Here is a 25,877-nt window from a genome sequence, read left to right on the forward strand (position 1 = left end):
GTGGGAAGTTTCAGGTGGGAGTGGACTGCATTAATCAATTAGCTGTGGAATCCCCTTTGCTGTCTGCACTCATTTCCAATGTGTTTTTTATCATCAGAGGCTGGCTGGGGAGTCACCAGGCAGCCCGCCAGATATTACAATCGCTTCAGTCTGGCTTGTTTGGCAGCAGTCAAAGACAAACACTATACCACCTGTGCTGCAGGACCCATGACAGTTAGTGTCGGTGCAACAGATTTCCTAATCAGTAACTCACTGAATAAAGATAATTCAGCAAATTATTTGTTCAGTTTGTTTCTATGATGGTAAGAGAAATGTTACCACGTCTTGGGTGTGTTTCTAAGTATTTTCACATATGAATTGTAGTATGAAGGAAAAGGTTGTCATGTACAATTTAGATGAGGCAATTATTTGACAGATATGATGAAATTGCAATATTTTACCAATAGGATCATGGGATGTGTAGTTTATTCTGGTAGCAATGAAAATCTAAAAATTAGATTTATTATTAGATTAGATTAGACTACCTAAATTGCACTGTGAAGTGTAGAGTCCGAATGAACTCTGTCAGTGAACATCTTCACCTTTTGGACTTTGCTTCATGATGGAATGATATTGTTGTGGCTCTAAGGTCCAGTCTTCCATGAGCAGATAAGATTACTTGCATTTTATTATCTTCATTGAACTGTAATCTAGAAATAAATGAGTAGTCGATCAATTGATTAGTTGATGGCCAATTTCAAAATATTTAAAAAATTGAAATCGCTTCAGCTTCTTAAATTTCAGAATCCATAGCTTTATTCTGTTTTATAACATTTTAAACAGAACTGAATATTTATACTTTTTTATATTTTTTATAGCAGCTTTTGCAGCTGTAATTTTTTTTTATTGCCAAAGTTAAGTCCTGCATCGCTTTATTTTCAGGGAAACTTTAGGTTACTACACAATAGCTAATGTCTCCAACAACATGATCAACATGATCTAGCTGTTCCTAATCACCCTGCAGAGCTGTTAATAATTCAATCACAGACTCCATCGTAACTGGGAAACAGAATAAAGACAATAAAAAGTTGTTCCTGTGCACTCAGTGGCAGAGGGGCGAGAGGAAATGAAGAGTTAACCAGTTTTTGTTGCACCATGTTTAAATCAGTAGTCTACAGATTAATGGGTGTTGTGAGGTGTGACATGTTTCTGAAGTGCCTGTGTGGAGAGAGAGAGAGAGAGAGGGTAAAGCTATCAAAAACTGCCTGTATCCTTCTAATCTCTCATAGTAAAAAAGATTAAATGCCTATGCAGGTAAACAAGGTATATTTCTGAAAGTAAATCAGTGCAGTTCCCAAGACATTAGAAAAGGGAAAATACATATTCTTTTCAACTTTACTCTTCCGACCAAATAAAGAAGCCCTTGACATTTTCCATACCTAAATAACACACACACACACACACACACACACACACACGCACACGCATGTGCACAGAGACAGAGAGGTGTTGAAAGTGAGAGCGGTAAATCAATGTGGACGCAGGCCTTTAGTGGGCAACTGTTTATCAAGACAACTGACTGGCTCTTATTTTTGACAAAAGGTTGTTAACGAAAGGTCATTTTGATTCTACTCATCCCAGCCTCAGTCCAGCCTTGAGGCTATTCAACTAGTTAATCAGACATTACGCTCTGAGCATCTGGTTAATGGAGTCCATCACCACAATGCCGTCTTACAGCCGCATTGATATTGGGGAGTCTCTTATCGCTGCTCACCAGGGGCTTTATAGTAAACAGCGGAGACCGAAGACCAAGCATTACACAAAAACAATTAGCAGAACATCCCTAAAGGTGCACTGAAGCCTGGATAAGATTTAGAATCAGTGTTGAGAAGAGATTTGTTCAAAATTCGAAGTCCCACTGCCAATTTAAGTTCAGTCATCAGTGAACAGGCTTATGGGTTAGTTTGTGCTGCTCTTGTAAATCTTATGGTTGTTATCTACTAACACAAAGGTTACTTAAGGGCAACTTCTCTCATAGTCCATATTGTATTAGATCTTATTATTCCAATAGTGTATCCATGAATAAAATATGACTGGGTCAGTGACCCGCTGCCAAAATGCCAGTGTTTTATTACTTTAACTTCATGTCACAACAGTTTTAGTGATACTTAATTACCTCAATTTGTTGACAATTCTGTAATTACATATTGAAGCAATTTACTATTTCCTGTGATTCTAGTACACATAATTTAATTTCAGGACATCCATCACACATGATTCAGTAACTACTGTTTGCCAGGTGCCCTTTAATCTCCAGCTGCTGTCGCTCAGTGGTTAAAAACACCAAACTGTTCATGAGCTCGGCTGCTCTCGTCTCTGTGTAACCTTCTCTTATCCAGGCTGTATCAAGATGAAATATTTACATAGCTGAATGTACTTTAGGTAACCAGGGTGAAAAGATTTCGTACAAAGATTAAAGATAAAAATGGATCTTCTTGATTTTAGAAAATTGGTACAGTTCTATTGGACAGTTTTGGTAGTTAGTCATAAGACATTTGTTTTGATTCTGAGTGTGAATCTAAAACGTGGGTGGCTTAAGTCCTCAGAGGTAGTTCCATCTCGACAGAAGGTCTTCAGTGAGGAGAAAAAAAAATCGTGATGTAAGACATAGCCTGAAATTTAATATTCCCCCTGGAGAATCTGTCTATTAGATTATAGACAGTAACTTCATTTGCAGCTTGCTAGGTTCACCCCGGGTACCCTTTATTTAACTCTCCTTATTTTTCCAATGGAAGTGTTCACTATTTACATTTCTTAAACATTACACTGCATTCTCCCTTCACCAGTGTTTCCCACACATAGACTTTACTTGGGTGTGCCGCCCAGGTATATTAACGACCCATTTTTAGCATTTTTCTTTTTTCTTTTTTATTCATCTGATAGAAAACAATGCCATCCATGATCAAATGACTAGTGGACCGTCTCTCCTGGCTCTACCTCTCCAGAATCTGTTCTTTTGCCACGCAGTCTGATTTGTGTGTATTTTTACACTTCTCATAATAACATAAAAGATCTCTAGTGCAGTGTTTATTATGTTGATTCATCGTAGAGCATTTGCTCAGCCCCTCTCTCTCTCTCTCTCTCTCTCTCTCTCTCTCTCTCTCCCTCTCTCCCTCCCATCTGTCTAGTTATAGTCAGACTGGCCAAAACATTTTTTTTGCAATGCTTATCTGTTGCTTTACTACCCCCCCTTTGTGTGCGCAATGAAAGCGTGCTGTGTGTGTGTACCAGGACTGGTGTCATGCAAAACACAACATTAGATCAACCCTGATTGACCCACCCTTCCTCCCCCACCCTTCCTCCCCCACTGCCACAAATAGAATCTAATTCTGTGGGAACACTGATCCACCCTCCCAAATACTGTTTCTCCGCCTGTCAAGCTTGTCAAGCTCCTTCCTCGCACGGCACATAATGCAGTTTACAGTTCTAATGGTGGCAGGTTTACCACCCAATACTCTCAGACACAAAAAGACCAAAGCAGGTTGAAATGACATCTGTTGCTAGCAGAGTTTATCAGCTGTAGGCAGCTGCCTCATTTAGCTAATGTTAACTCGGTTGGTTGAGAACACCCTCTACTTCTGACTTTGTAGTGTTTCCTGCTGACTCACTTTAAATATGCACTTGATGCCTTCATTACGCTAAAAATCTGAGGCTGAAGCTGTATTTCAAGCAAAAACACAGTATCTTCACCAGTTGATGGGAATCTAGAAACTGCATTGTTCTTGTATCAGAGTATACCGTTGAACCTGATGTTTTAAGTATCGGGAGGAAAAGAGTCAGAGTCAGACTCGTTCTTTTTGGCTTCTTAGCTATGGTCAGACAAGCTGGACAGAAGTTAGATTTATGCTTTATTTTTCATCAGTCTGTTTAACTTCTAACTGCACAAAGGAAATGGCTTGAAGAATGAGGACTTGCTGTGTCAGTATTGGGTTTGGCTGGGGATGCTGGAGTGTTCCCAAAATCTGACAAAGAGCAAGACGAGGCCAAAACAAGCTAACGTTACCCTAAACTCTGTTATAGTAGCATCCATGATTAACAGTGGGATAATAGTGGAAGAACTGTTTTTTTTTTGTAAGCTGTAACACAAAATTAATGTAGTATAAAATGTTACTTAGTCTTGGACGTATATTACAAGTGTAGGTAATAGGCTAGTTAGCTGGACATGCTAATATTTTCACTTTAACTTAGAGCAAACCAATACACCATTTAATCAATTCATCACCTTTTCCTTCTGTAATTTTAGTTTTGGAAAATTTATCAAAAAAAGATGCCATCCCCAAAGTCTTTATATATGGAGCATTACTTTTACTACAGTCCCATGCACACTGCCTGCTAAGCCCCTCCCCCAAACAGCAACTGACGAATCATAGCTTAACAAACGGTCAGTCACATATGACTGTCCTGCTACTTGACATATTGCATACCTTTACGGTTGACAATCTTCCATATCCTGCATAATACACCTTAAGCCTCCTTAATTTTGATCACCCTCTATTTCAAGCAAGTCGTCATCAAAAGAAAGCACAGCACAGCAATTTAGATTTAAAAAAAAAACCTTTTATTGAACAGCACTTCTCAAAAGATATTAAAATTCCTTTAGCTTTGGTATCAACTCATGTACATTAATCTATCCAAGATCTCGACAGCACATAGAAAACAGTTGTGTGCTTAACGTGAATTACAAAAAAATTGCACACACTGATTGTATGCAGTACAGAAATGTACCACACCACTTATAGTTTAGACATTCACTGACAACACAGCACTGATGCACTGCTCTCAGAAACTTTTATCTTTGTATTGCAAGAGGGAAAAAATATGAAATCAGTTATCAAAAAATTTAACAAGATGCAGACGAGCACATTGAAAAAAATATACACAACAAACTTATTCCATCTAACAGATGTTGTTGCCTCGGATAAAGTCCTTTGTTATGTTCTGGGAAACTTTAGAAGAATTGTTCTTTCAGTTGTTGGTACTTTTGTATTTTCAGAGATGACGACAATTATTGAGTTGAATTATTGAGAGTGTTAAACACATTAGAGTGACTTTTATGAAAGCAAGTAGTTTGAATATTATGAGAAGAGGCTGGTACCTGTCCACATGCACTGTGCTCATGAGCAAGGCACTGAACTGTTGACAATTTCAAGGATGTTTGAGGTTCACTCTGTCACATCAAAGGGCCTGTGACCTCAATCACTTTTAAATACACGGGACACCCTGCACTTTGGGTTTGACCAAATCCAGGACAACAACAACAAAAGATTTCACAGCTGTATGTACATGTGGAAATGTGTAATTGAAAACCATGAAGAAATCGGCTCAGGGAGGCACCCATTGCCAAGATTTGTGCCTTTGCCTATCCTCTGAACATTACCAGACATTGCATTTCTTCGACCTCATTTGCACATTAAACTGCAACAGTTTGCATGCAGAGTCATTATTGAAGGAACTATACAGTAACTCTTCAACATGCACCTATTTCTTTGACCATAAAGTCACTATCCCCGAAAAATATATGTGACTGTCGCTAGCATGCTAGCAATGCTACATGTACAACAAACCACTTATTAAACCACTTAATTAAAAACCACTTATGCATTTCAAAGTGATTATTGAAATGCAATTTAGTGGAAGGGGATCAAAGCAAAAGTTTAGTTTAAAATCATTACCAGTACATTCTCATTACTCTGCCTACTCAGTTTTTTCTTTTCTTTTTTTTTCTTTTTTCTTTTTTCAATCTTGTCTACTCTAGGAAAGACTTCAAAATGCATGGGGTTATAAACAACATGTGTTTCTCAACCTCACTTTGTAACCACATTCAGTAACCAATCAATACATTTTGTATTACCATAACAGTCTGACAGTGCTTGCTCCAAAAATCCTGACAAGAGCATCCTTCAAATGCTCACTCTTAGCAAGACAGATGTATTCTTTCTTTTTCTGCAGAGAAACACTCCCATCAGCTGCAGGTTGACCGCCTCAGATTGTCCGGAGGCAGTCTTAAGATATCCCTTTGTAACAGGTCCATCATCTTTACTCGTCGGTGCAGAGTTGATGTTAACAGCCGTGTTAAATCCACTTGTGCTGGCAGTCCACTTGGACTGCTGCTCTCTAAGCTTCAGTAACACCACCTCTCTCATTATTCATGACTTCCTGTCTGGGGACATTGGATATAACCATAAAAAATCCCTCGATCATCAGCCATCAAAGTGGGCCACCAGTGATACTACGGCAGGTTTGATCTCTGAAGAAGGGGCTTTAGTGATGTCGTTTGTGGGTTCACAGGAGGCACCCAGCTGGGGCAGTGTGGTGGCTGGTTGACCCAGGGATGCTACCATAAATAGGAAGTCATTGGTACGTCGGGGACCGTTGAGTGTTTGACCTCTCATGGCCTTGGTGACGACCTTGGAGGAGCTCTTTAAGCTGGAGCCTCGTTGAGGAGTGTCACAATGCAGAAGGCCTTGGAAGCATCTGTAAAACTGGGGCGAGCATACAACACAAACACATGATCAGAAATGTACTACAGAACTAAACGGGTGACCGCAAAGGATGAAACTGTAAAGACAAGAGGAGTAATGCTGTAATATGTTGCGAGAGCTTGGCTGAATATAATAAATGTAAATGTAACAGACATTTTGCCCAAAAATGTATTTGATTCAAGTTGCTGCTTCTATAGGAAGTTAATTTACTTTTCTCTCTCTATCTGCCCTTTTCTGCCTCCCACAGTACTACCCTGTCACTGAGGCTATTGTGTTGCCTTCCTTTTCATGAGGAACAATATCCCAAGTGACACTAATTATTTGTAAGGTTTCTAAATTATATTATTATACCATTATATATTTAACTAATTACATTCTCAATCATGAGTGCGAGCTATTACTGCATTTTCATTTGGATAAGGGATTTTGTTAATGTCTGCATATAAAGAGTGGCAAGTTGAGGATGAGAGAGAAAGAGACTAAGACAGAACAACATTTTTTTCATTATTTTCTCTTGGGTAAACTAACCACCATGATTTGCTTGATAATTTTAAAGTGCAATTTTCTGTGAGAGGGCTCTTTTGTTAGGCTTGTTTAAAATTTAAAAGTTTGGAGTAAAGGCTGTTACTTGTATTAATATAAAAGTTAAATGTATACTGGCTGTTGAAAATTTAGGGCACAGAAAATAGGGTCATTTCATATGTCACCACATGATGAGCTATGTGGTGATTTTAAATCTCCCGTGTTAAGGGTTACACGCCAACAAAGCATTAACAGGGTCCCAGTCAAAACAGGAGCTAGGCTGCATGCTGAAGTTGAACCATTGGAAAAGCAGCACCACCACTACCAAAAGTTATGCTGCTTTACTAAGATCCTCTAAAAGAGGAAGCAAAAAGAGGGGAAAGAAATATCAAAGCTTTCAGAAAGACCAAAGGCCATCACACTCAACTGTGAATCCAGATCCCTGTCTCTTTAAACTCAGTAGAGGAAATCATTCAAGTATTTATTTATTTATTTGTTTTTTGACTACAATTAAGTCTTTTTCTCCTTTGCTTCAATCATGGAAGTGTTGCTGAGAGGAAAGCTCTCTGTTTCAGCTTCACGCTCACACAGTTGCCACCACAGGCTCCTCCACTGGAGCCGTTTGCAGGTTAAGGACCTTGGACAAGTTGGTAAGAGGGAAGTGGAGGGTGCTGCCTTTTCCGCTCCACCACTCCAGGACCAGGAACTAAACTGGCGACCTTCCAGTCACAAGCTAGCTTCTTTAACTTTTATGCCACTGCTACCCCAGCTCTGGCCTTATCCCTCAATAGTGTGTGATATGAGTAGCCTAATACCATCTATCCTGCCCCACAGAGTTGACCAATATTCTGTGTGGAATACTGCACTGTAATCTACATTGCCAGCAATGTACAAAGTGGATGAGGTATGATTTTTTTTTTTTGCCCACTGAGCTAACGTAGGTGTTTCCTGCAAATATTTGTTTCAACCATACAACTTCAACTGCACAACACTGTGCCTTTACCCTGCTATGCTATGTCTGCAGACAGAAGAGAGAGGGGGGCTTTATGGATCTTTCACATGATGTCAGTGAAGCCTCTAACCTCGCTACTTCCTGTTCAGTTGTCCACATAGATGAAGCCCAGTGAAGCCTTACAATGACAGGCTGAATATTGAAAGTGAGGCACCCTTCACCACCAGTGAAACAGGAGCTCTTGTGCTGTGTCTGCATAGTAAGTACCCAGTGGTTGGTGGTGAAGTGGCAGCAGCTATCAGTGTCTCGTTGGTTCTTCATGTTGCTATGAAGCATCTGTGCCGAGACATAATGACCCTTTGGAGATGAGACAGTGAGGACCTGTTAGATGTCTCTCTATGTCTGTGTCACATAAGATGCTGTAATGGGAAAGAAGAAGAGTCCTACTATGTCACTCAGCATTTGTGTTGTTTCAATCCACTGAAAAACAGAAAACAAAGATAGAGGTCCTGTTCCTCTGCCACTCAGAGTGGGCCCCTTCTTGGCTACTACACCAGTTTTCTGGTGAGACATGATGGGGCAGAGAGTTGCACCATTACTTTTGTGCAGCTCTGTCAGGGGAGAATGCCATTAATGGTTCCACTGATGATATGAAACATTGTGGTGTGTAGCACATGTACTCAGCCCATCTCATAAAAACCTTTGCCTTTTGGTGGTGATGTGAGGTTTAAACCCATTGACCTGCTTATTAGAATCACTGCTTTCTTATGACCAACTTCTGTTTTGGCCTTTCACATTGTTGTAACTTGTTTGTGTCAGCAATTTTTCTGTGAGAAAAATGTGGTCAGCCACAATCATAAAAAGACAGTCAGCACTTTGCCCCACAATGTTCCAGTCGTTCTCAGTGCCCTCTTATAAGAGTCTATTGACTGAATTACTCGTAACCTATTATCAGAAATGCCCTGGTACTTGATGTGACTGCAGCTAGAAGCAAACTTTTGTTCCAAGTGTGTTGAACGTGCAGAGGAAAGTGGTGAAGCCCACTATGCCTGTTACAGCAGCCTAATATCCCAATTCGTGGTTGGACATACAGCGCAACTAACTTTAAAGGGGAACTTTGGAAGTTTTCTCTACCGCCAAAAGTGGTTTCTTGCTGGGAGTGGGTGGTGCTGATTGTGCTTGACAAGAGCTTCGGCCATCATTCGGCCGTTTACAAGACAAGTGGTTATTATATGCCCTCTGAGCAACGCTATGTCTTCAGGGCTGATTTGAGTCTACAGTGAGTCGCTATCAGAAAGTGATGAGACGGGCTGGGGCTAGCTGGTTAGCGTGCTAACTTCAGTAGAGGAAAAGTCGTGATGGAGACAAGAGTTAACAATGCCGTTGCTTTTCACCACTGGAGAAAAAAGCTCTTAGTGAATAAAAGAATGCAATTTGATGCTGAACTCACAATATCAAAACTTACAAATAAGTCCTTTAATTCAGGAGACTGCAGCTTGTCTCACAGAGCTGCAAGTAACATTTGCCCCTCTAATAACTTAAATGATTTCTACCTAAGCAAGTGTTTTATTTGCCTAAACTTAACTACAGTTCTCTTTGACAAAGTCAAAGTCATCCTTACCTAAACTTCACAATACCAGAAAGAGATCAATTCTAAAACAGCGGCTCTGAACATTCCTAAGTTAATATTCAACATTTTTCTCTGGCTGAAGTCTTGGCTACAGAGTTCAGAGTAACTTTGAATACGTACCCTTGTTCACCCTGGCGTATTAGTTTAGTGTGATGATAGCTGCTGTGTGTAACAATGTAAAGGTCTGGCTACATACATCATCTGGGGTCTGTACCAAACAAGCTTGTTCCCTTATGTCTGGAGAATTGAATTGTTGGCTGGAGCATCTCTGTAGCACCACAATGCATTAATTTATAATGGTATGTTGTGAGACACACAACCTTTTTATCAAAAAATTGTAGCTCATGAGATTTTTATATCGCAGCATTATGATAACCTTTCGATTAATTGTTCAGCCCTAGACCAGATGGCCAGAGATATTACCATAAACACATTTCCTCAAACTGATAACATTGTCTCGGTGATTCCACATAAACCATTATAAGTCTACACCTCCACAAATACTACACATACTGTATTCTAACTGGCAAAATATTTTGTGCAAAGAAAGGGCGGGCTGTCTCCAAGCTACAGAGGAAAGGCACTGAAATCTATACACCATCTGTCAGGGTCTAATAAATAGTGAATGGACACCTGGATACATTTTTCAATCCGGGAACCAGGATGGAAGTCTCGGGATTATGATTTCATGCAGATCGTCCTGTATTACACCAACCTCTACACCAACACAGAGCCACAGCTGCTGATGGACAGATAGGAGGATTTTGAATAATTGAGGACCCCAGCAGCAGGTTGAAAGCATAACAATGCATTCAGGGTATTTGGCTATACTTTAAATTCCAGGCATTTCCAGCCACATCCAAGATATATTCACAACACAGAGGCACTAGACCATAATTTAGACCATTTTCAAGTCTTCTTCCGGGACTCCTGTTAATGTGGTCTGATGCCACTCTTGAGTAAACGTAGTATACTTAGTATACTTTGAATGTCATGTATACTTATAGTCTACTACATTTTCTCACAGGGTGCAAAATATGATGAATTTCTTTCACAGCATCTGGTTAGAGTGAAGTCAAATACACACATTGAAAGCAATCCAACTATATAATATACATATTATATACTTAACAATATCATATGTTGACATATTGAAAAAGTGAAAAAAGGACACAAAAAACATGTACATAGATTAGAGATACAGATACATTTATATCTGATACAATTAAAAGTCATGAATTGAATTAAGTTTATGCATCTTAACGTGAAGGTGCCCTGAAAACTGTAGCAATAAAGGGATGTGATGTTGATGTGTGGGAGTGCTGAAAAACACTACCAATATAATACCAATAGCAATAATAGATCTAATGTAACAGCTCCCAGCATCCTCTTGTTAAAGAATAAGTCAGGCCTGTACTTTTCTTACTGTCAACAAACCCTATAAAAGAGCGATAATGAAATGATCCCACTAAGCCAAAGCCTGATGTATCTTATTTCTCTGTGCCATAGAGTTCTACTGTTATCCAAAATCTATTGAAAAGAACCATAAATGAACCATGTTCCTTAATTAGAATGACCGTGGGCACTTTGGTTTATTTTGAGTCAGTTCCACATTCTCCACCCTGATCCTGTGAAGACATGCTAGTGCACGAAATCCACAGAAGAAAATAGTCCCCAACAAATGCGCCATTTACTGCTTTTTTAGGCTCTGCAGTTTTGAGAAATTATTTTCTCTATTGGTTTTTTTTATTGGTTTAAGATTTATATCTTTCATAAGAATAAATTGGCTTGGGACTGAGCCCATTTACAGGCTGAGGAAGTCGAAAAGTATTGATAGATCGACTTACACATTGTTGGCTTTAGTCCTCTCATGGGATTTGTAAACAGTCACAAAAATAAAGTACATTGCCAGCTGTACTCTTAAACTGTGGACCTAAGTATTTCTCAGTTTAATCTCTCAAATATGAATTTTTTACCACATCACAAACTCATGTCATAGAATTTCGTAGCCATTGATTCGACATTGATATTCTCCTGCCCATCACTGTCCGTCAAAGGCTTGCTGGGTATGAAGAGACGTGGAGAGGGAGAGCGAGAGATGCCTCAGGACATAAATAAAAATTCTCTTCACGATGTAACTATGAGCAATATATTCGTCCCCTTTTCTCAGTGTGTCTGTAACCTATAGGTCATCTAAGAGTGAAGGCTAGCGACGAGATGTAAGGGAATGAGACGATCAGCACCTCTCTAGTGCTGATGCACACTCCCCGCTCCCCTCAGCTGTCCAACCAGCACACTGAAGAGCACTCAAAAGATGGAAGAGAGGGAGATGGAGACAACAGGCAAGTGGTAGAGGATGAAGTTAGTTAAGACAGAGGCATCAAGGCTAAGGTCAAGGGAAAGGTGAAAGCAATGACAGATAAATAGATAAAGCATGACAGGGAGATGGAAGGAGTGAGATGCACTGATAGTATTTCGGAGCGAGAAGGTTGGAGGTGACTCGCAGGGGGTCATCTCATACTGGTAACATCGGGTTTGGGTGATGCTTTTCTATGATCTGGGCTGATGCTGTATGGGTAGAGGATGACAACAAGAGGGTTGAATGTCAGGCATCATCTCAGACAATACGGCCTTCATTCCCTTATTTATGTTATTTTTTAAGCGGGGGACGCCTGCTTGAATCCAGGTGTTTTTGTGTCTGCGTGACTGTGCAGACAGAGAATTTCATCAGCAGTTCACTGACATTGGCTTTGCAAGAGGAGACATCAGTTTTATTTGTTGTATAGAAGTTCAATATAATCTGAAAAATATAAGGTCGTCAATTTTTCATATTCAATATCCAGACTACAGAGCTGGATGCAAAAAATGAATTGACCCTACTCCTTTAATTGAGGTCTTTGTGATACTAATAATGAAAACTTTGCAGTGGTCTCGCCACAGCCTGAGAACAATTGCAGACAGTCAGTCACTTCAGTACATTATACTTAATGCACTTTAAGGGATCTAAATGGAATAAGCCAATGGCAGGAAGCATTCAGCTTCTTTTATAGGCATCAGCAGATAACCAACTACTTCATTTGACAATTGTGATTTAATTTGATCTAGTAAACTCCTCAGTGTTGTGAAGCATCCTGCAGACCATACAGCGTAATAAAAAAAAAAGAAAAAAGTAATAGATCTGAGAGCTCGAGTCAGAAAAATAATGACTGTCGCACAGAAACATGCCAACAGAATGACAATCATCTGATTTCCTCTCAGGATTTCCTGGCACGTTCTCAATTCAGCAAAAGGCTGCGCTGTGTTTATATTGTGCGTATCAATCATTTCCTCACACCGCGATCAGTCGCTGGAACTTTCAAGTTCCACGGTTTGGATTTTCTGCAACAGCTCATTCCCGCGAACCATTGACGTAACAGATCAGATGCTTCCTCACAGTTGAGTCGCCTCAAACAGTCTGTTCTTCAGCAAACACATCTATTCCAGATTTATGTTTAAAGTTGCTGATGATTCTCTTCCCTGTCACATCATGCAAGATTCCCACAGTCCTTGATATCCTTGAAAGTTTTTTGAAAATATCTGTGTCATGGAAAGTGCTATTCTGTGCAAACTGTAGAACTTAAAGTTTTTTTTTTTTTTACTTAACATTAGTACATAGGCTGAGTGTTGCTGTATGCATCTTCAGGAGACCATATCATATGCTGTCACTGTAACACTGAACAATTGAGACGTCTCTCTTTAACTGTTGTCTATGAGGTTCTGCCAAGCCTGTTAGTTCTCATTTGAACAATTCTTAGTGTTGTGGGAGTAACTGTCCCTGATCTGTGTCTCAAACAATGCCGTGTTGAGTCTTTGAATGCGAGGGAATTGGGCCAAGAAGATGTGCACACCCTGATCATGCCTACATGCAGCCACAGTAGTGAGCCACAATACCTGTAGGCTACAGCAGAGAATTAAGCAGTTGTTCATTTCATAAAGCCCAGAAGACTATAAGTGTCATTTCTGCCTGCCAAGGACTCACAGCCCTGAAAGTTTCAAGCCAAAATTGCCCCGTGTTCTTGCATTTAATATATGTGTGCTTGATTAAAGGACCAGAGTGTAGGGTTTAGGGGAATCTGTTGGCAGACCTTAAATATGAACTAAATTTTCATTAGTGTGTAACTACCTGACACTAAGAATTATTTTGTTTTTGTTATTGTAGAACGAACCCTTCACATAGACATAGGGACCGGATCCTATTCTGTAGAACCCACCATGTTGCACCGCCATGTTTCTACTTTAGACTAGAACGGACAAATGAATTGCTGGCTCTAGAAAGGGCTTTTCTCTTTCTTTTTCTTTTTTTTTTTTAACTTTACCTGAAGGCTTCCTTAGGTTCTCCTATAGCTATGGAAGGGGAGGGGTGAGGGGAGGTTCATTCAGTCGGCTGCAATCTGCAATCTCACTACTAGATACCACTAAATCCTATATACTGGCCCTTTAAGAGCCAATTTTGGCTTGAAACTGTGTTAAATTTCTCAGGTAATAAAATAAAAATAAAGTGAAGTATCTAACAGGGTCACCTGGGAGGCAGAAATGAAGCAATAGAGAGAAAAAAATTTGCTTAATATTGGTGGTCTCGCCATCTGCTGTGACCGGTGCCAGAACTTTATTATGACTTAAAACAGATGATGCTAGACTGACTCAAACACAGTGACATTGAGATAAGTGGTACTCTTACAGCCACAACATTACAGGTCAGCCTGTTGTTTCAGTTAGAGTCCACTCATTCAACCCTGTGTTTCTTTGAAGCTCACTAAAAACATGTGCATCTCTTCTGAGAGTTTTTATAAGTAGGACATGAAAGTAGTGTAACAACACAGACAATAGCACATACACAGTATTATCTGCCAAAGGGGTAAATCAAAGTATGGTGCTATTTGAATTTTCCAATTAAAAAGATGATCATATAAAGACAATATAATTCTGTATAACTATGAGGTAAGTCAGCCTAAAGGCTCCTAAAATCATGTCACAAATGCATTTCCCATTTAGGTCAAATGGTGATTTAAGTTCTGAAAACTAGTTTATAAACTGGCCAGACTGTCACGTGAGTATGAAGAAAAACATGATTACAATTACCATAAAGTGAAAAATGTTGATCACCCTTAAGAACAGTAATAGAGAATTGAAAAATAGTTTGGCTTCCTGTTACTACTGGCAAATATGGTTGATTTCATCTCATTTTGAAACCCTCAACCCTTTTTAATACTTCTTGTTTTACTCTAATATTATCAGAATGTCAAAAAACAATACCGCCACACAACAAAACAACATTTTTAAAAGAGTTATAGCAACATAACAGCCATCCTCCAGAACCACATACAATATGTCCTGCTTGCCAAAACAAATACATTTTTACAAGAACATCCATCATTCGAAAACAGACTGAAGCTGGAGATTCCCCCAATCAGCTAAAATTTCTGTTTTAATTATTTTAGTTATGTAAGGGCCATTAGTTAATTAATATTTAAATGCAAAACACAAAACTGGCTCCTGCATAAACAGCAGGCCCAACTGTAAAGAGGCCAAGCAACATAACACAACTTATACTGTGCACAATCCTTACTACAGTGTTTTGAACTATTGCATCAGCTTACAGTTGTATCATATGATTTACCATTCAGCACATGTACACTGAGAGAACTGAGAGATCACGTAGAGTGTGGCAGTCTGTTGTTTCCTGCTAAACTATAATTCAAGTAAAACTTCAAGTATCGATCAGTAGCTGACCATACCTGGAGACAGACTCCAGTTTTGCTTTGGGACCCTCATAAATGATGAAGTGTAGTTCTCAAATCTTGGAATCAGCCTGAGTGAAAAGAGTATGTTTGAAAGAAGTAAAAATGCACATAAGAAATAGACTTTAACCAAGCCAGTTATTTGGAGTAGATCACACAGGAAATCACAGGCAATGTCAAACTGTCAGTCATGATGAATCAGTTCTCAACACTGAAATGGGAAGATGCTGAAATGACACTACCTGTCAGCTTGTGTGCCATACTTTCACTGCTTGAATCTGTTCCTCTTGACAGAAAGTAATTACAGAGTCTTTTGGAATGATGCTCCTGCAGTTTATTAAGAGATGAGTTGCTCTTTTGAGGCACTGCTGGGTGGCTCGTGTTGTCTCATAGCAAACAATTACTTGTGAGTGGTGCTTGGTGAAATGTGACTCACTTTGCAGCAGTGGTTGTAATTATCGTTAAGTTACCTTATAGGAATAGTTTGACATTTTGGGAAATATATGCTTATTCATTTGTTAGCAAGAGTTACTTGAGTTACTCGGCAAGAAAACAAATGATAGTATTTCCCAAAATGTTGAACTGTTCCTTTAGTGCTGAAGTCCTCTCCCATTTACATGAGTTTATGTATGCACAATGTTCTCTACTGCTGTGTGCAGCTCAAAAGCAATGAAAGCGCTGGCAAACTCTGCTCCATTAACCTCATGATCCATCCAAAATATTTGGCTGTCTATTTCCTAACACTGAGGTGTGTGTGTGTGTGTGTGTATGTGTGTGTGTGTGTGTGTGTGTGTGTGTGGAAACAAGAAGCAGTGAACTTTAGTTTGTAGTTACCTGAGAAATTGGAAATGGACTCACAGTTTATGGGGCAACAATAATGGCTCCACTTTTGTATCAGTTTTTGCAGCGAAGCTCTGGTGCACTGACAGCGGACTTACAGAACAACCCGTGTTTTCACATGAGAAGAAAAGACCATTCAGAGTAAACTCACCCATCGCCAGGTCTCTTGGCTGTGATCGCTGCTGGTTGTAGATGGGACAAATGCACACCAGCTGCTACTTGTATCTGTACAGCATTTTTAGTCTTCAACTCGCCTCAACTCACAGTTTCCATAGTAACGGGCTGGGAGGAATTGAAGACTGAAAATGACATACAGGACATTTGGTGTCCCTCTCCCCCACTTTCGCTCTCTCCCGCTGTCATGAGGTCGATGATGTGTGGGGCTAAAATGTCCCTGTAAAGTCAGTTAGCTGCAGTGGCGGCGGCGGGAGCATGGGGGGAGTGTTGTGAGATGGAACAGACAGGCTCTCACACCTCCAGATGACATGGCAACATCTCGAGCAGGATGTCATTTTGTGTAGATCTCCAACTTCACAATAAAATAACTTTTAATAGTAACCGTGTGAGCAAAGTTAAACTTCAGAGCAAAGTATAACATTTGACTGGCCTTTGAAACTGATAAGATTTATTCTCCAATATGCAGGACTGTATATAATTCTCTGTACAGTGAGATCCCTCTGACTGAGTCTGAGGGGAATATTTTCTAAAACCTTACACAGCATTTTGTGCTTTACTTAAATAGGCCCGAGTGAGATGATAAAGATTACATTGAGGAAAAAAAGTTTTATCAGTCGGCCCCAGTGGGAGTGAAGGACAATCTTATACTCTTTTCTCACCATGATGAACTGTGTTTCAGAGAGGAACAAAACATCTTAAATCTTAAGTTTAAATGTTTTGTTTTGTAACAAGAGTTTTAGTTGAGAGAAGAGCTTGGTGGGGTGTTCAGTCTGCAAAGGTAGTGTTGTCGTCTGTCAACTAACTCACTAAAAAGAAACGTTTAATTCTGGATATTTTCAACCACACCCCCTTTTTTCCCAGTTTTTCCATTATGTTGATGGATTCTGGTCAAACTTGACTTTCCTCACTTTACAGCTTCATGCACAGTAACTGTCATTCACCGGCAGTGGTGCTCTACAAAACACCAAGAACACCAGGACAAGCTCCAGCAGTCCAACCCAGAATCCAATTTCTGATTATGCACTGTTTAAAACATGTGCATGCGGCAGCTGACAAGCACTGTAGACCATGTAACTATTCTGATGCTACGTTGACATTGTATAGGATGTTCTGTAAATACAATTCGGAAAAACTGTTCATCAACTACCTGCAGCTGCTGTTATCACATCTGTAAATGTGTCTGTGTTACTATGCGCTGTGTGTTACATAGCAGCTTTGTATTCACTGATGTTGACAAGTCATAACAAATAAGTGCTGTAGTGAATTTGTGTTTGTGTGGGTGTTCCACTGAGTAACATGTTTTAAATAGATTAAATCATCTAATGTAATCCCAAGGCAGCGAGCAAAGTAAATGAAGAGGAATGTAAACAACAGGGTTGGATTAACTTGTAAGGGGAGGTCCGGGGCAAAAATGATCTGAAGGCCCTATTGATCTCCCATTTACACATTGCACATTAATACAGGTGCCAATGTATTGTTTCAGTTATTATTTGGCTTTTGTTTGTTGATCAAATGATTAGAAACTAAATTCCAGTTGACAACAGTTTCTCCACAACAAAAAAATGTCCAGTATCAAAGAACAAAAAGTTATTCCATGTAACAAAAATATTACATAAAATTAGTTTATTTATGATTTATCTCAACCCCAGGCTCAGAACCTAGGTAATGGTCTGGGGCCCTGGGGCAGTTCCCTGCTTTGCCTGGTTGCTAATCCAGCCATTGTAAGCAATGATAATAAGGCATTAAGTAAGTAATTAAAGCTGGAATGTTTTGATTAATAATCAATCAGTGTACTGACATATATTATTTAAGATATCAGTCAGTTTCAGGCCTCAACTGTTACCTGCTATAAAGCTCTTACAGTGAAGCAAGTGATTTCAACACAGTCATACATAACGTTAGAAAACACCAGGAAATTAAGAGCTTGTTAAAAGTATCTTATCATATCATATCCTTCTGGGGCTAAACTGCACCAGCACTCCCACTGGTTAAGCAATGTGTCTCATTAAATCTGATTTAAATTCACCAAAGACCTTTGCTGGAAATAGCCTGATCTAATTTCCAGGAAGGAGAATCTCGGGTCCATTTCAAACATTGTTCTGGACTTGAGGCTCTGTCTTGGCTGAACCTGAAACTGCTAAATAGATAGTCTCCAACTGAATGATTCAACAAAAACACGCTTGTTTTCATCAGTCTGTGGACTGAATTAAATAACACAAACAAGCAAGAGTTGCATGATAAATGTGACACTACTTTTAAGATCTGCTATGATTAATTATTTGGATACAAAGGCTTTGTGTCCCCTACTCCTTAATCAATAATCTAGTATGTGTGTACAGCTATAATCAGAAGTGGCTCTCCACATGTTGGCCACTAGAGGCGCAACATGAAAGTGATGCTGGTGTTGACTTCCCAACCCTTGCTGCTTGTGTCCTGTCTCTCTGGCCTGAAAAGCACTAGCAGCACTGAACTTGACGAGTTGAGTTTGGCCCAAAAAGTTTGTTTGTCTTTTCCTTTCAGTTTGTGACTGATGTGTTTGCAGTATTTCCTCCACTGCTGAACTGACGGTTGAGGCATATGTGATTTAAAAGACAAATTTACAGACCCTGAGAACTTATTTTCTCAATCAGTTCCTTACTATAAGTACCTGGATCCTACATAAACACACTGTATTCCCCATAGTTAGTTAGAACTAGGGGTGGGCATGATTAATCGATGATCGATAATTGATCATTAAGAAATTTGTGGATCGCGTGGGATCTGATTGATCTAACGTGTGTATCAACGAGGTTGTGTTGTGTTGTGTAGTGTGTCTTGAAGCAATGCAATGAATTTCACTACGTGGCATCCGAGGCGCAATTTAAATTTTCAACAAAGAAAAATGAACACGCAGGTAATCATCGCAGGTAAACATGAAGAAACATTTCGAGCTAAAAAATAACCAAGCTCATTATAAACATTGCAATGCCGTGGATAAGCGCCGTAGCTTTGGCTTGTTATTTGTGAGGAGGTTTGGCTCAGAGACTCGGGCTCCGCTGCCATTAGGAGTGTCGCGTATCTGTTTTGTTCTGTTTAACAGTTAAACAGTTAAACTTTAACTGCCTTGTTTAAGAGGATTGTTGTTGGACTATAATTTCTTCTTGGAATAAAGATTTCATTGAGGAAAAAGAGCTTTCTTTAATATTTTCTGCCATAGGTATTTTTAAATATAAAAAATACAAATGAAAATACAATTTTGATTATGTCACATTTCAGATTTGAAGTGGGCGGGACTCTGATAGAACAAGGTGACAGTTCGTGGGTTATTTGGTCACTGTCAGTGAAATGTGATTAAACTAACACTGTCATATTGAAGCAGTTAGAGTTTTTTGAGTGTTACACTATACACTATCTTTGATTGTTGCCTTTAGTGATGAATATTTCAAGATATGTTTATTCGCTTTCAAAGATGGATGTGATGAGTTAAAGCCTGGTTATCTTAGCTTGGCACACAGGGGAAACAGCTGTCCTGACTCTGTCTGAAGGAAACATAATCTGTCTACCAGCAACTCTAAAGCTAATTCATTTAGACATTATCTCATTTGTTTAACTGGTACAAAAGCTTATGTTTCCCACAGGTCTGAAATATACTATACTAATTACCTGCTGGTCTACGAAATGTGACAAACAACAAATATGTTTGACCTTTAACACAATATTCAGATTTTTTTTATTTTATATAATAAATATCACAGATTCAACACCACCCCGCCAACCCTCCCCTCCATTTACCGACATGGGAAGAGTAAGACAACGTAAAAACAATTAAGAATAAAACACTCTTTAGTGTGTACAAAGGTGGCTCTGTTTGTCAGAGGGCTTCGTCTTTCTGGGTTTTTCAAAGAAGAGCTCTACTGCCTGGGCACATGGGAACGCCTCTGGTGCTGGTCCATTTATCGCTGCTCCCCTTTCAGTCTGTTTCTCAAATCAGCTTTGACCTGAAAAACAGATGAAAGACACTTAGCTTTACATGAACTACATAGAAATTATATGCAAAATAAATTTAATGCTGAAAGATAAACTTCACTTACCCTGTTCATTGAAAAATCTGTCGAAAAATCTCTCTGTTTACTCTGGGGACGGGGATGACCAGCTCTGCTGTAGTTAGAAGACATAGGTGAGGTTACGTCTGCTGAATACACTCCTGGCTGACACTGCTGTGTAGTTGCTGCTTTGTCTCATAATATTTGAAGCTACTACGAAAGTCTGAGAACAATTGCACAATAAGGAGAAAAGAAGTTGCTTTACCTGGTCTGTGTCTGAGTCTTCTAACGTGATACCAGAGAACGACTCTCTCAGAGGTTGCTGTAGACTTTCTTGTTGTCCGGACAGGGTTGTAAAAATTCTGTCACGTTATTTTAATTCATCATTTTTAGTGATAATGATACATATCCTATTTGATCGCATTTAATTTTTTCAAACACAACTCAGGTTATGCATTTATGAGAGCATGGAGAGAAAAGATGAAGAGAGACAAGGACTGTGGATTTAAACTGGGTGCACTCATCAGGAGAGCTCGCTGCCTGGTTTTGCGTCTTTGCCTCGGACAAACAACTTCACATGGCCGTTGTTGTGAAGGCTGAACTCACGCTTTGCTGCCTGGCTTCATCAGCACCACTTCTGAATAAACGCTCATCTTTTCTTGCTGGAGTGGATTTACATCTGATTACAATTTAACTGTGTGATTCTTGGCCAACACTGATTTTTTTCCTTGCATATTTTCCAGAGCTTTATTTTCCTCCATGAAATATCTTGATTCAAGAGAATAACATCTTTTACATTAGCTTGTTTTAACTGTTAAATGACCTCTGGATGAGGTGTTTGTTGATTCTTGACTAGTCAAATAAAGGATAAAGATGCATGTATTTGTCACTAGAACAGTAAAATAAACAAGCAGTCAGTTTAATTAACTGCTCATGATTGATCTTTATCTATTATTTAATATTTTCTAACGTACGTGTATTCCTGCACTGACCATTTGCACTGTGCTGATCTCTGTACATACACACAGACACTTACTGTACATACATTCAGAACAAATATAAACACAAGAACAAATTGTTGCAAGGTTAATATAGTTCACTGTTCTCATTTGTATTTATATTTACATATACAATTTTCAATTTTATTCTAAGTTATTTTTTAATTATCTGTATATGTGTATTTCTAACAGCAAAATCACAGTTCCTCTGTTTATATACGCTCGTGTTGTTTGTATTTCACACTTTCACAAATGTCTGTTTCCTTTGTTGAAGGGTGAGGAGGAGTAGAGCGAGGGGAGCTTGTCGATGGCGTCATTCTCTTGCATGGATGAAAAAACAGAATATAATTTGGTGGCAGTTATTATATCTGGGCAGCCTGACCAAGTAAAGTCTGTGTGTGGCAAACACAAAAAACGAACACTCTTACCCCAGCGGTCAGAGTGAATATCATTAGGTAATAAGAATCTGTATAGCTTAATGTAAGCTAGTTAAATCTATTTTCCTCCCTCTTTGTCTCTTTCTCGCGCACCTCAGCTGGATGTCGTTTCAAATTAAAAGCCCTCTGTAAAGTTGTGTAGTTACAACTTCAAGACATTGCAGCGGTGGCAATAATCTTGCAGCAGTGGTGCGCTGCTCCAAAATGTACATAAGGGAAACACTGTCCTATATTTGACAGATATGAAAGTGGCATTGATCTTGTCATCTAACTTCTGGACAGCGAATAAGCGTGTTTTCCAAAATGTCAAACTGTTTTTTAAATGTAGAAATACTCAAAAGAAATACTTGAAATGATTGATGACCGACTTGAAGCCACGTTATCAGATGTGAAGGTTATTCAGACGTCATCACACAGAAACAAAAAGTTTGAGTTCAGCAGTTGCTGATAATGGTAGTAATATATAATTAAGTCATGGGGTCATTGTGTCAGTTTTGATTCATCTCTCAGCAACTTAAATTTTAATGAAGAAGAAGAGCAAATAAAACACAATAATAGTCCCTCGCCACTTATAACAGCTGCCTGAAAAAACAGCACACAGTTAAAGATAACTCCTGAAGGTATTCATCATATTGTCTAAAGTGGGTGTGGGCCAAAGTTAATTGAGACCTACTGTGAGTTTAATTATCAACACTTCAGATGATGGTTGTCTTTGTGACACTGCAAAATACCTGTTCTGGTTTGACAAGCAGCTAGAAAGTAGCAGGGATTGTTTAGACTCACATGAAAGGCTTGGGTTAGTCAATTACAAAATATATTAGATTTGTTCAACGTGGCCTGAGATGCACCGAAAGCAAGTAGAGAGCTACTTGTGTCTCTGATGCTTTTTTGATAAACGTAACATATTTAAAAAGGCAGAAATCCATCACTCAAATGGCCAAAAGTACAAAGTATATTTTCGGTGTGAAGTTGCACAGCTTGAATATGTAACACACTGCTAGAATTAAATGTGGAAAAACACCTTCTATTTGTCAGCCACACACAAGTACATAATATAATTATTCAGTGTCAATAAGGCACAGTGATACCATCTGATAGGAATATAAAACAATGACTAATTTCTATTACATCCACCCACCTTGAAAACAGTCAAGATGACTGGTCTCAGTAGGTGAGATGACCTCCGTCCACAGCTTCATGACAGTGAAAGACAAAAGGCACCAACCCCAGATACAGCCCTCCCTCCCTCTCACCTGTTTATTCATGAAGACATAGATGACCGGGTTGATGACCGTGCTCGTCTTGGCCAGGACTGAGGGGATGATGCTCGCCTCGGGCGTGACCAGGCCCGGTGGCCCGAAGGTGGCCAGCAGGGCCATGATACCGTACGGCAGCCAGCACAAGAGGTAGCAGATCACCATAACCACCACCATGAATAACACACGCTGCTCACGTTTCCTGCTCATCGATGCATTGATCCCGCTCACCTGGACACAACGAGAGACAAATGGGACTTTAATGAGGTAGCAATCTCCTGTGATGACTCAATGCGTTCAGACATTTTGCAGTCACAAAGCATCTGACCTTTCCCCTATGGGAGAGAGTTGTTAGGAGGAGAGGAGTCTTGGAAATAAAACGCAGGAGTGACAGAATAGAGTGGAGGTCAGGTAGGTTGAAGTGAGAGATTGAAAGGCGTTCAGAGAGGTGGAGAGAGCAGGAAACAGACTGAGGGGGAGGCAGATAGACTCATCTCTGTATCTACAGAAGAGTCTAATCAGAGACAGGTAGGGGAAGAAAATGACAGGGAGTGTTTTGTTGTCATTTATCATTGGATTCCTGGAATTCTTGATCTCAAACATAAACCTGAAGTGGTGCAAACATAGACAAATACACACAGTCCTTTTGTGACATAAATATGGACAAACACACACACTTGTTTCCATACACTAAAGGATCATTCTGGATAATTACAGCTTGGGTCCTATATTTGGAGCTTGTTAGTTCTTGTTTGTTTTGTCTGTACAAAACCATAGTGGAAAGGCAACAATTGAATATGCTTAGATAAGCTACATACATATATATGTGTATATATCGAATATGCATGAATGTGCTCACTCATGAATCTCATTGTACCAGCATGGACAGTAAAAGGCTTACACATGCATTCACCTGCACATGGACAATCCTGCACACTGACAAACACCTTCACTCTCACACACTTGTCTCCATTTGTTTCTCTGCCTGATGGCCCCATGTCAGCTGCTGTCACTCAATTTCATCGCTATGGAGACGCATACTGACTAGAGATGGGTACCGAGCCCCAGTATTGAACGGACCCTGGGGCTATATTATTTAAGACCGCAGTATCAATAAGCGCCAACCTTAACGGTTATTGGCACTGGACTAATCCTTTTTTGGTTTTTTTTTTTCTCTGCTAGATAAATGTTATCTTGCACATTTATTTCACCAACTCTGTCAGACATCCGTCTATGTATGTATATTTTTGCTATTATCACAGAAGTAGAGAGATCTCTCTCTCTTTGCCTGCCTGCTGTTAGTGTGAGCGGAGGCAAGGGGGGCGGGTCTGTTTAACTTTAGAGTTTAGATAATGATGGCGGAGAGAACCAAACGGTCTTTGTGGCTCTACTTTACAAGGGTGGATCCAAACACAGCCTGTTGTCACAAGTGTGACAAATTTGTTTGTTCAAGTTTTTTTTTCTTCCTCAAAAAGTATCGGTAGATTGATAAGCAGTATTGGTAAGAGTAGTAGTTCCAATCTTAACGATACCCATCCCTAATACTGACAGGGAGCCAGTTTCAAGAAGGGCTCAAGCTGTGGCAAGTTTGTGGGTTTTTTGGGGAGGATTTGGAATGGGGGGTGAAGAGAGGTGGCGGCTGTGCATATAGTTGCACATACACAAGGATAAGACTCAAAGAAGAAAGATTTGGGAATTAAGAAAAAAACAATCATGGGCCCCAGTGATCAGTCATGATAACTCGCATGACAGTTAATCATGCAGAAAATGTTCTTGACGCTATCTCTCTGCTACCTCTTAATCAAGCCAATCAAGTCTACCTTTAATAGGTATTTTCAATCTACCAAATGCACCATACATGCTGTAAGGATTTAAAAAAAAAAAATATGGTACAGTATAATTAAGTGGTTCTTATTTTGCATTATTCAGTTCACATGACACCTGACCAGGCTGTACACTGAGACATCCCTGTACTGACACTTTCCTGCTGTCACTCACTGTGCCATTTGCATAAATATACACATTTAATATCGCGCTCAGCTTTCACCAGACAGGCAGAGTGTTTGTGCTACTGCCACAGGTTGACTTTACTTTTCCTTTGTTGCAGACTAATCAAGACATACCAGTGATTGACAGCCTCTTTACATTTAGCTCATTTACCCCCGAGTGGCTTCCACATCTCTGCAATTAATAATTTAAGGTATGATCAGACAGAATGTTGTTAGACCATCTTAAACAAATTGTTTGCTGTCTTAGTTTAGTTTCTTTCAGGCAAATTGTGCCATGGGTTGTCAGGCGCAGCTGGCTTTGTAATTTTTGAAGCAATGGGTCCTTGATTTACAGAGAACATTTCTAGCTGTTGTTTTCTAGCTGTGGTTGGGCGATCTTCTCCATAGTCAAATCGTATTCTCATCATCCTGTGAAATATCCAGTACATCATATGAGGGGGTGGGGAGGGTGGGGAATTGGATAATTATTATGTGGTTGCTATTTTTATCATTATCATTATTATTATTATCACGGGATAGGACAACCGTCATCCATCAAGACAGAGTCGGTGCCAAAAAAAAATGTCACCTCACCTATTTGGCAATATGTCGGTTTAAAACCAAATGCAAAAGGCGAACCTGTGGATGTTACACAGGCCATTTGCAAACTGTGCACAACAGTTGCACCAGTGAAGGAGTCTCTAACCACCAACAGACACGCGCTGTCCACCATCCTGCTGAGGCAGATGTAGTTGTT

The 25,877-nt window shown here is 39.6% G+C and overlaps 1 protein-coding gene across 3 annotated transcripts in view; it reads right to left on the minus strand.

The window, feature by feature from the left end:
- Window positions 1-4,574: 4,574 nt before the first annotated feature.
- The window catches only part of LOC111666576 (vertebrate ancient opsin-like), a 57,325-nt gene continuing 36,022 nt past the window's right edge, over window positions 4,575-25,877 (minus strand). Inside the window, exons 3-6 of one of the 3 annotated variants that reach the window (XM_023421949.2) lie at window positions 23,130-23,363; window positions 20,707-20,803; window positions 20,490-20,556; window positions 20,155-20,396 (exon numbers count right to left, since the gene is read on the minus strand). In XM_023421949.2, the coding sequence (XP_023277717.1) occupies window positions 20,495-20,556; window positions 20,707-20,803; window positions 23,130-23,363 (393 nt within the window). In that variant the 3' untranslated portion in view covers window positions 20,155-20,396; window positions 20,490-20,494. Of the gene's footprint in view, window positions 6,522-20,154; window positions 20,397-20,489; window positions 20,804-23,129; window positions 23,364-25,877 lie in introns of those variants that run through there. The other 2 variants (XR_015438192.1, XM_023421947.2) reach the window with 2 other exon arrangements.

Source organism: Seriola lalandi, unplaced genomic scaffold, assembly GCF_002814215.2.
Source record: "Seriola lalandi dorsalis isolate HSWRI2012SDOR001 ecotype SW California unplaced genomic scaffold, Sedor1 jcf7180002054677, whole genome shotgun sequence".
NCBI lineage: Eukaryota > Metazoa > Chordata > Actinopteri > Carangiformes > Carangidae > Seriola > Seriola lalandi.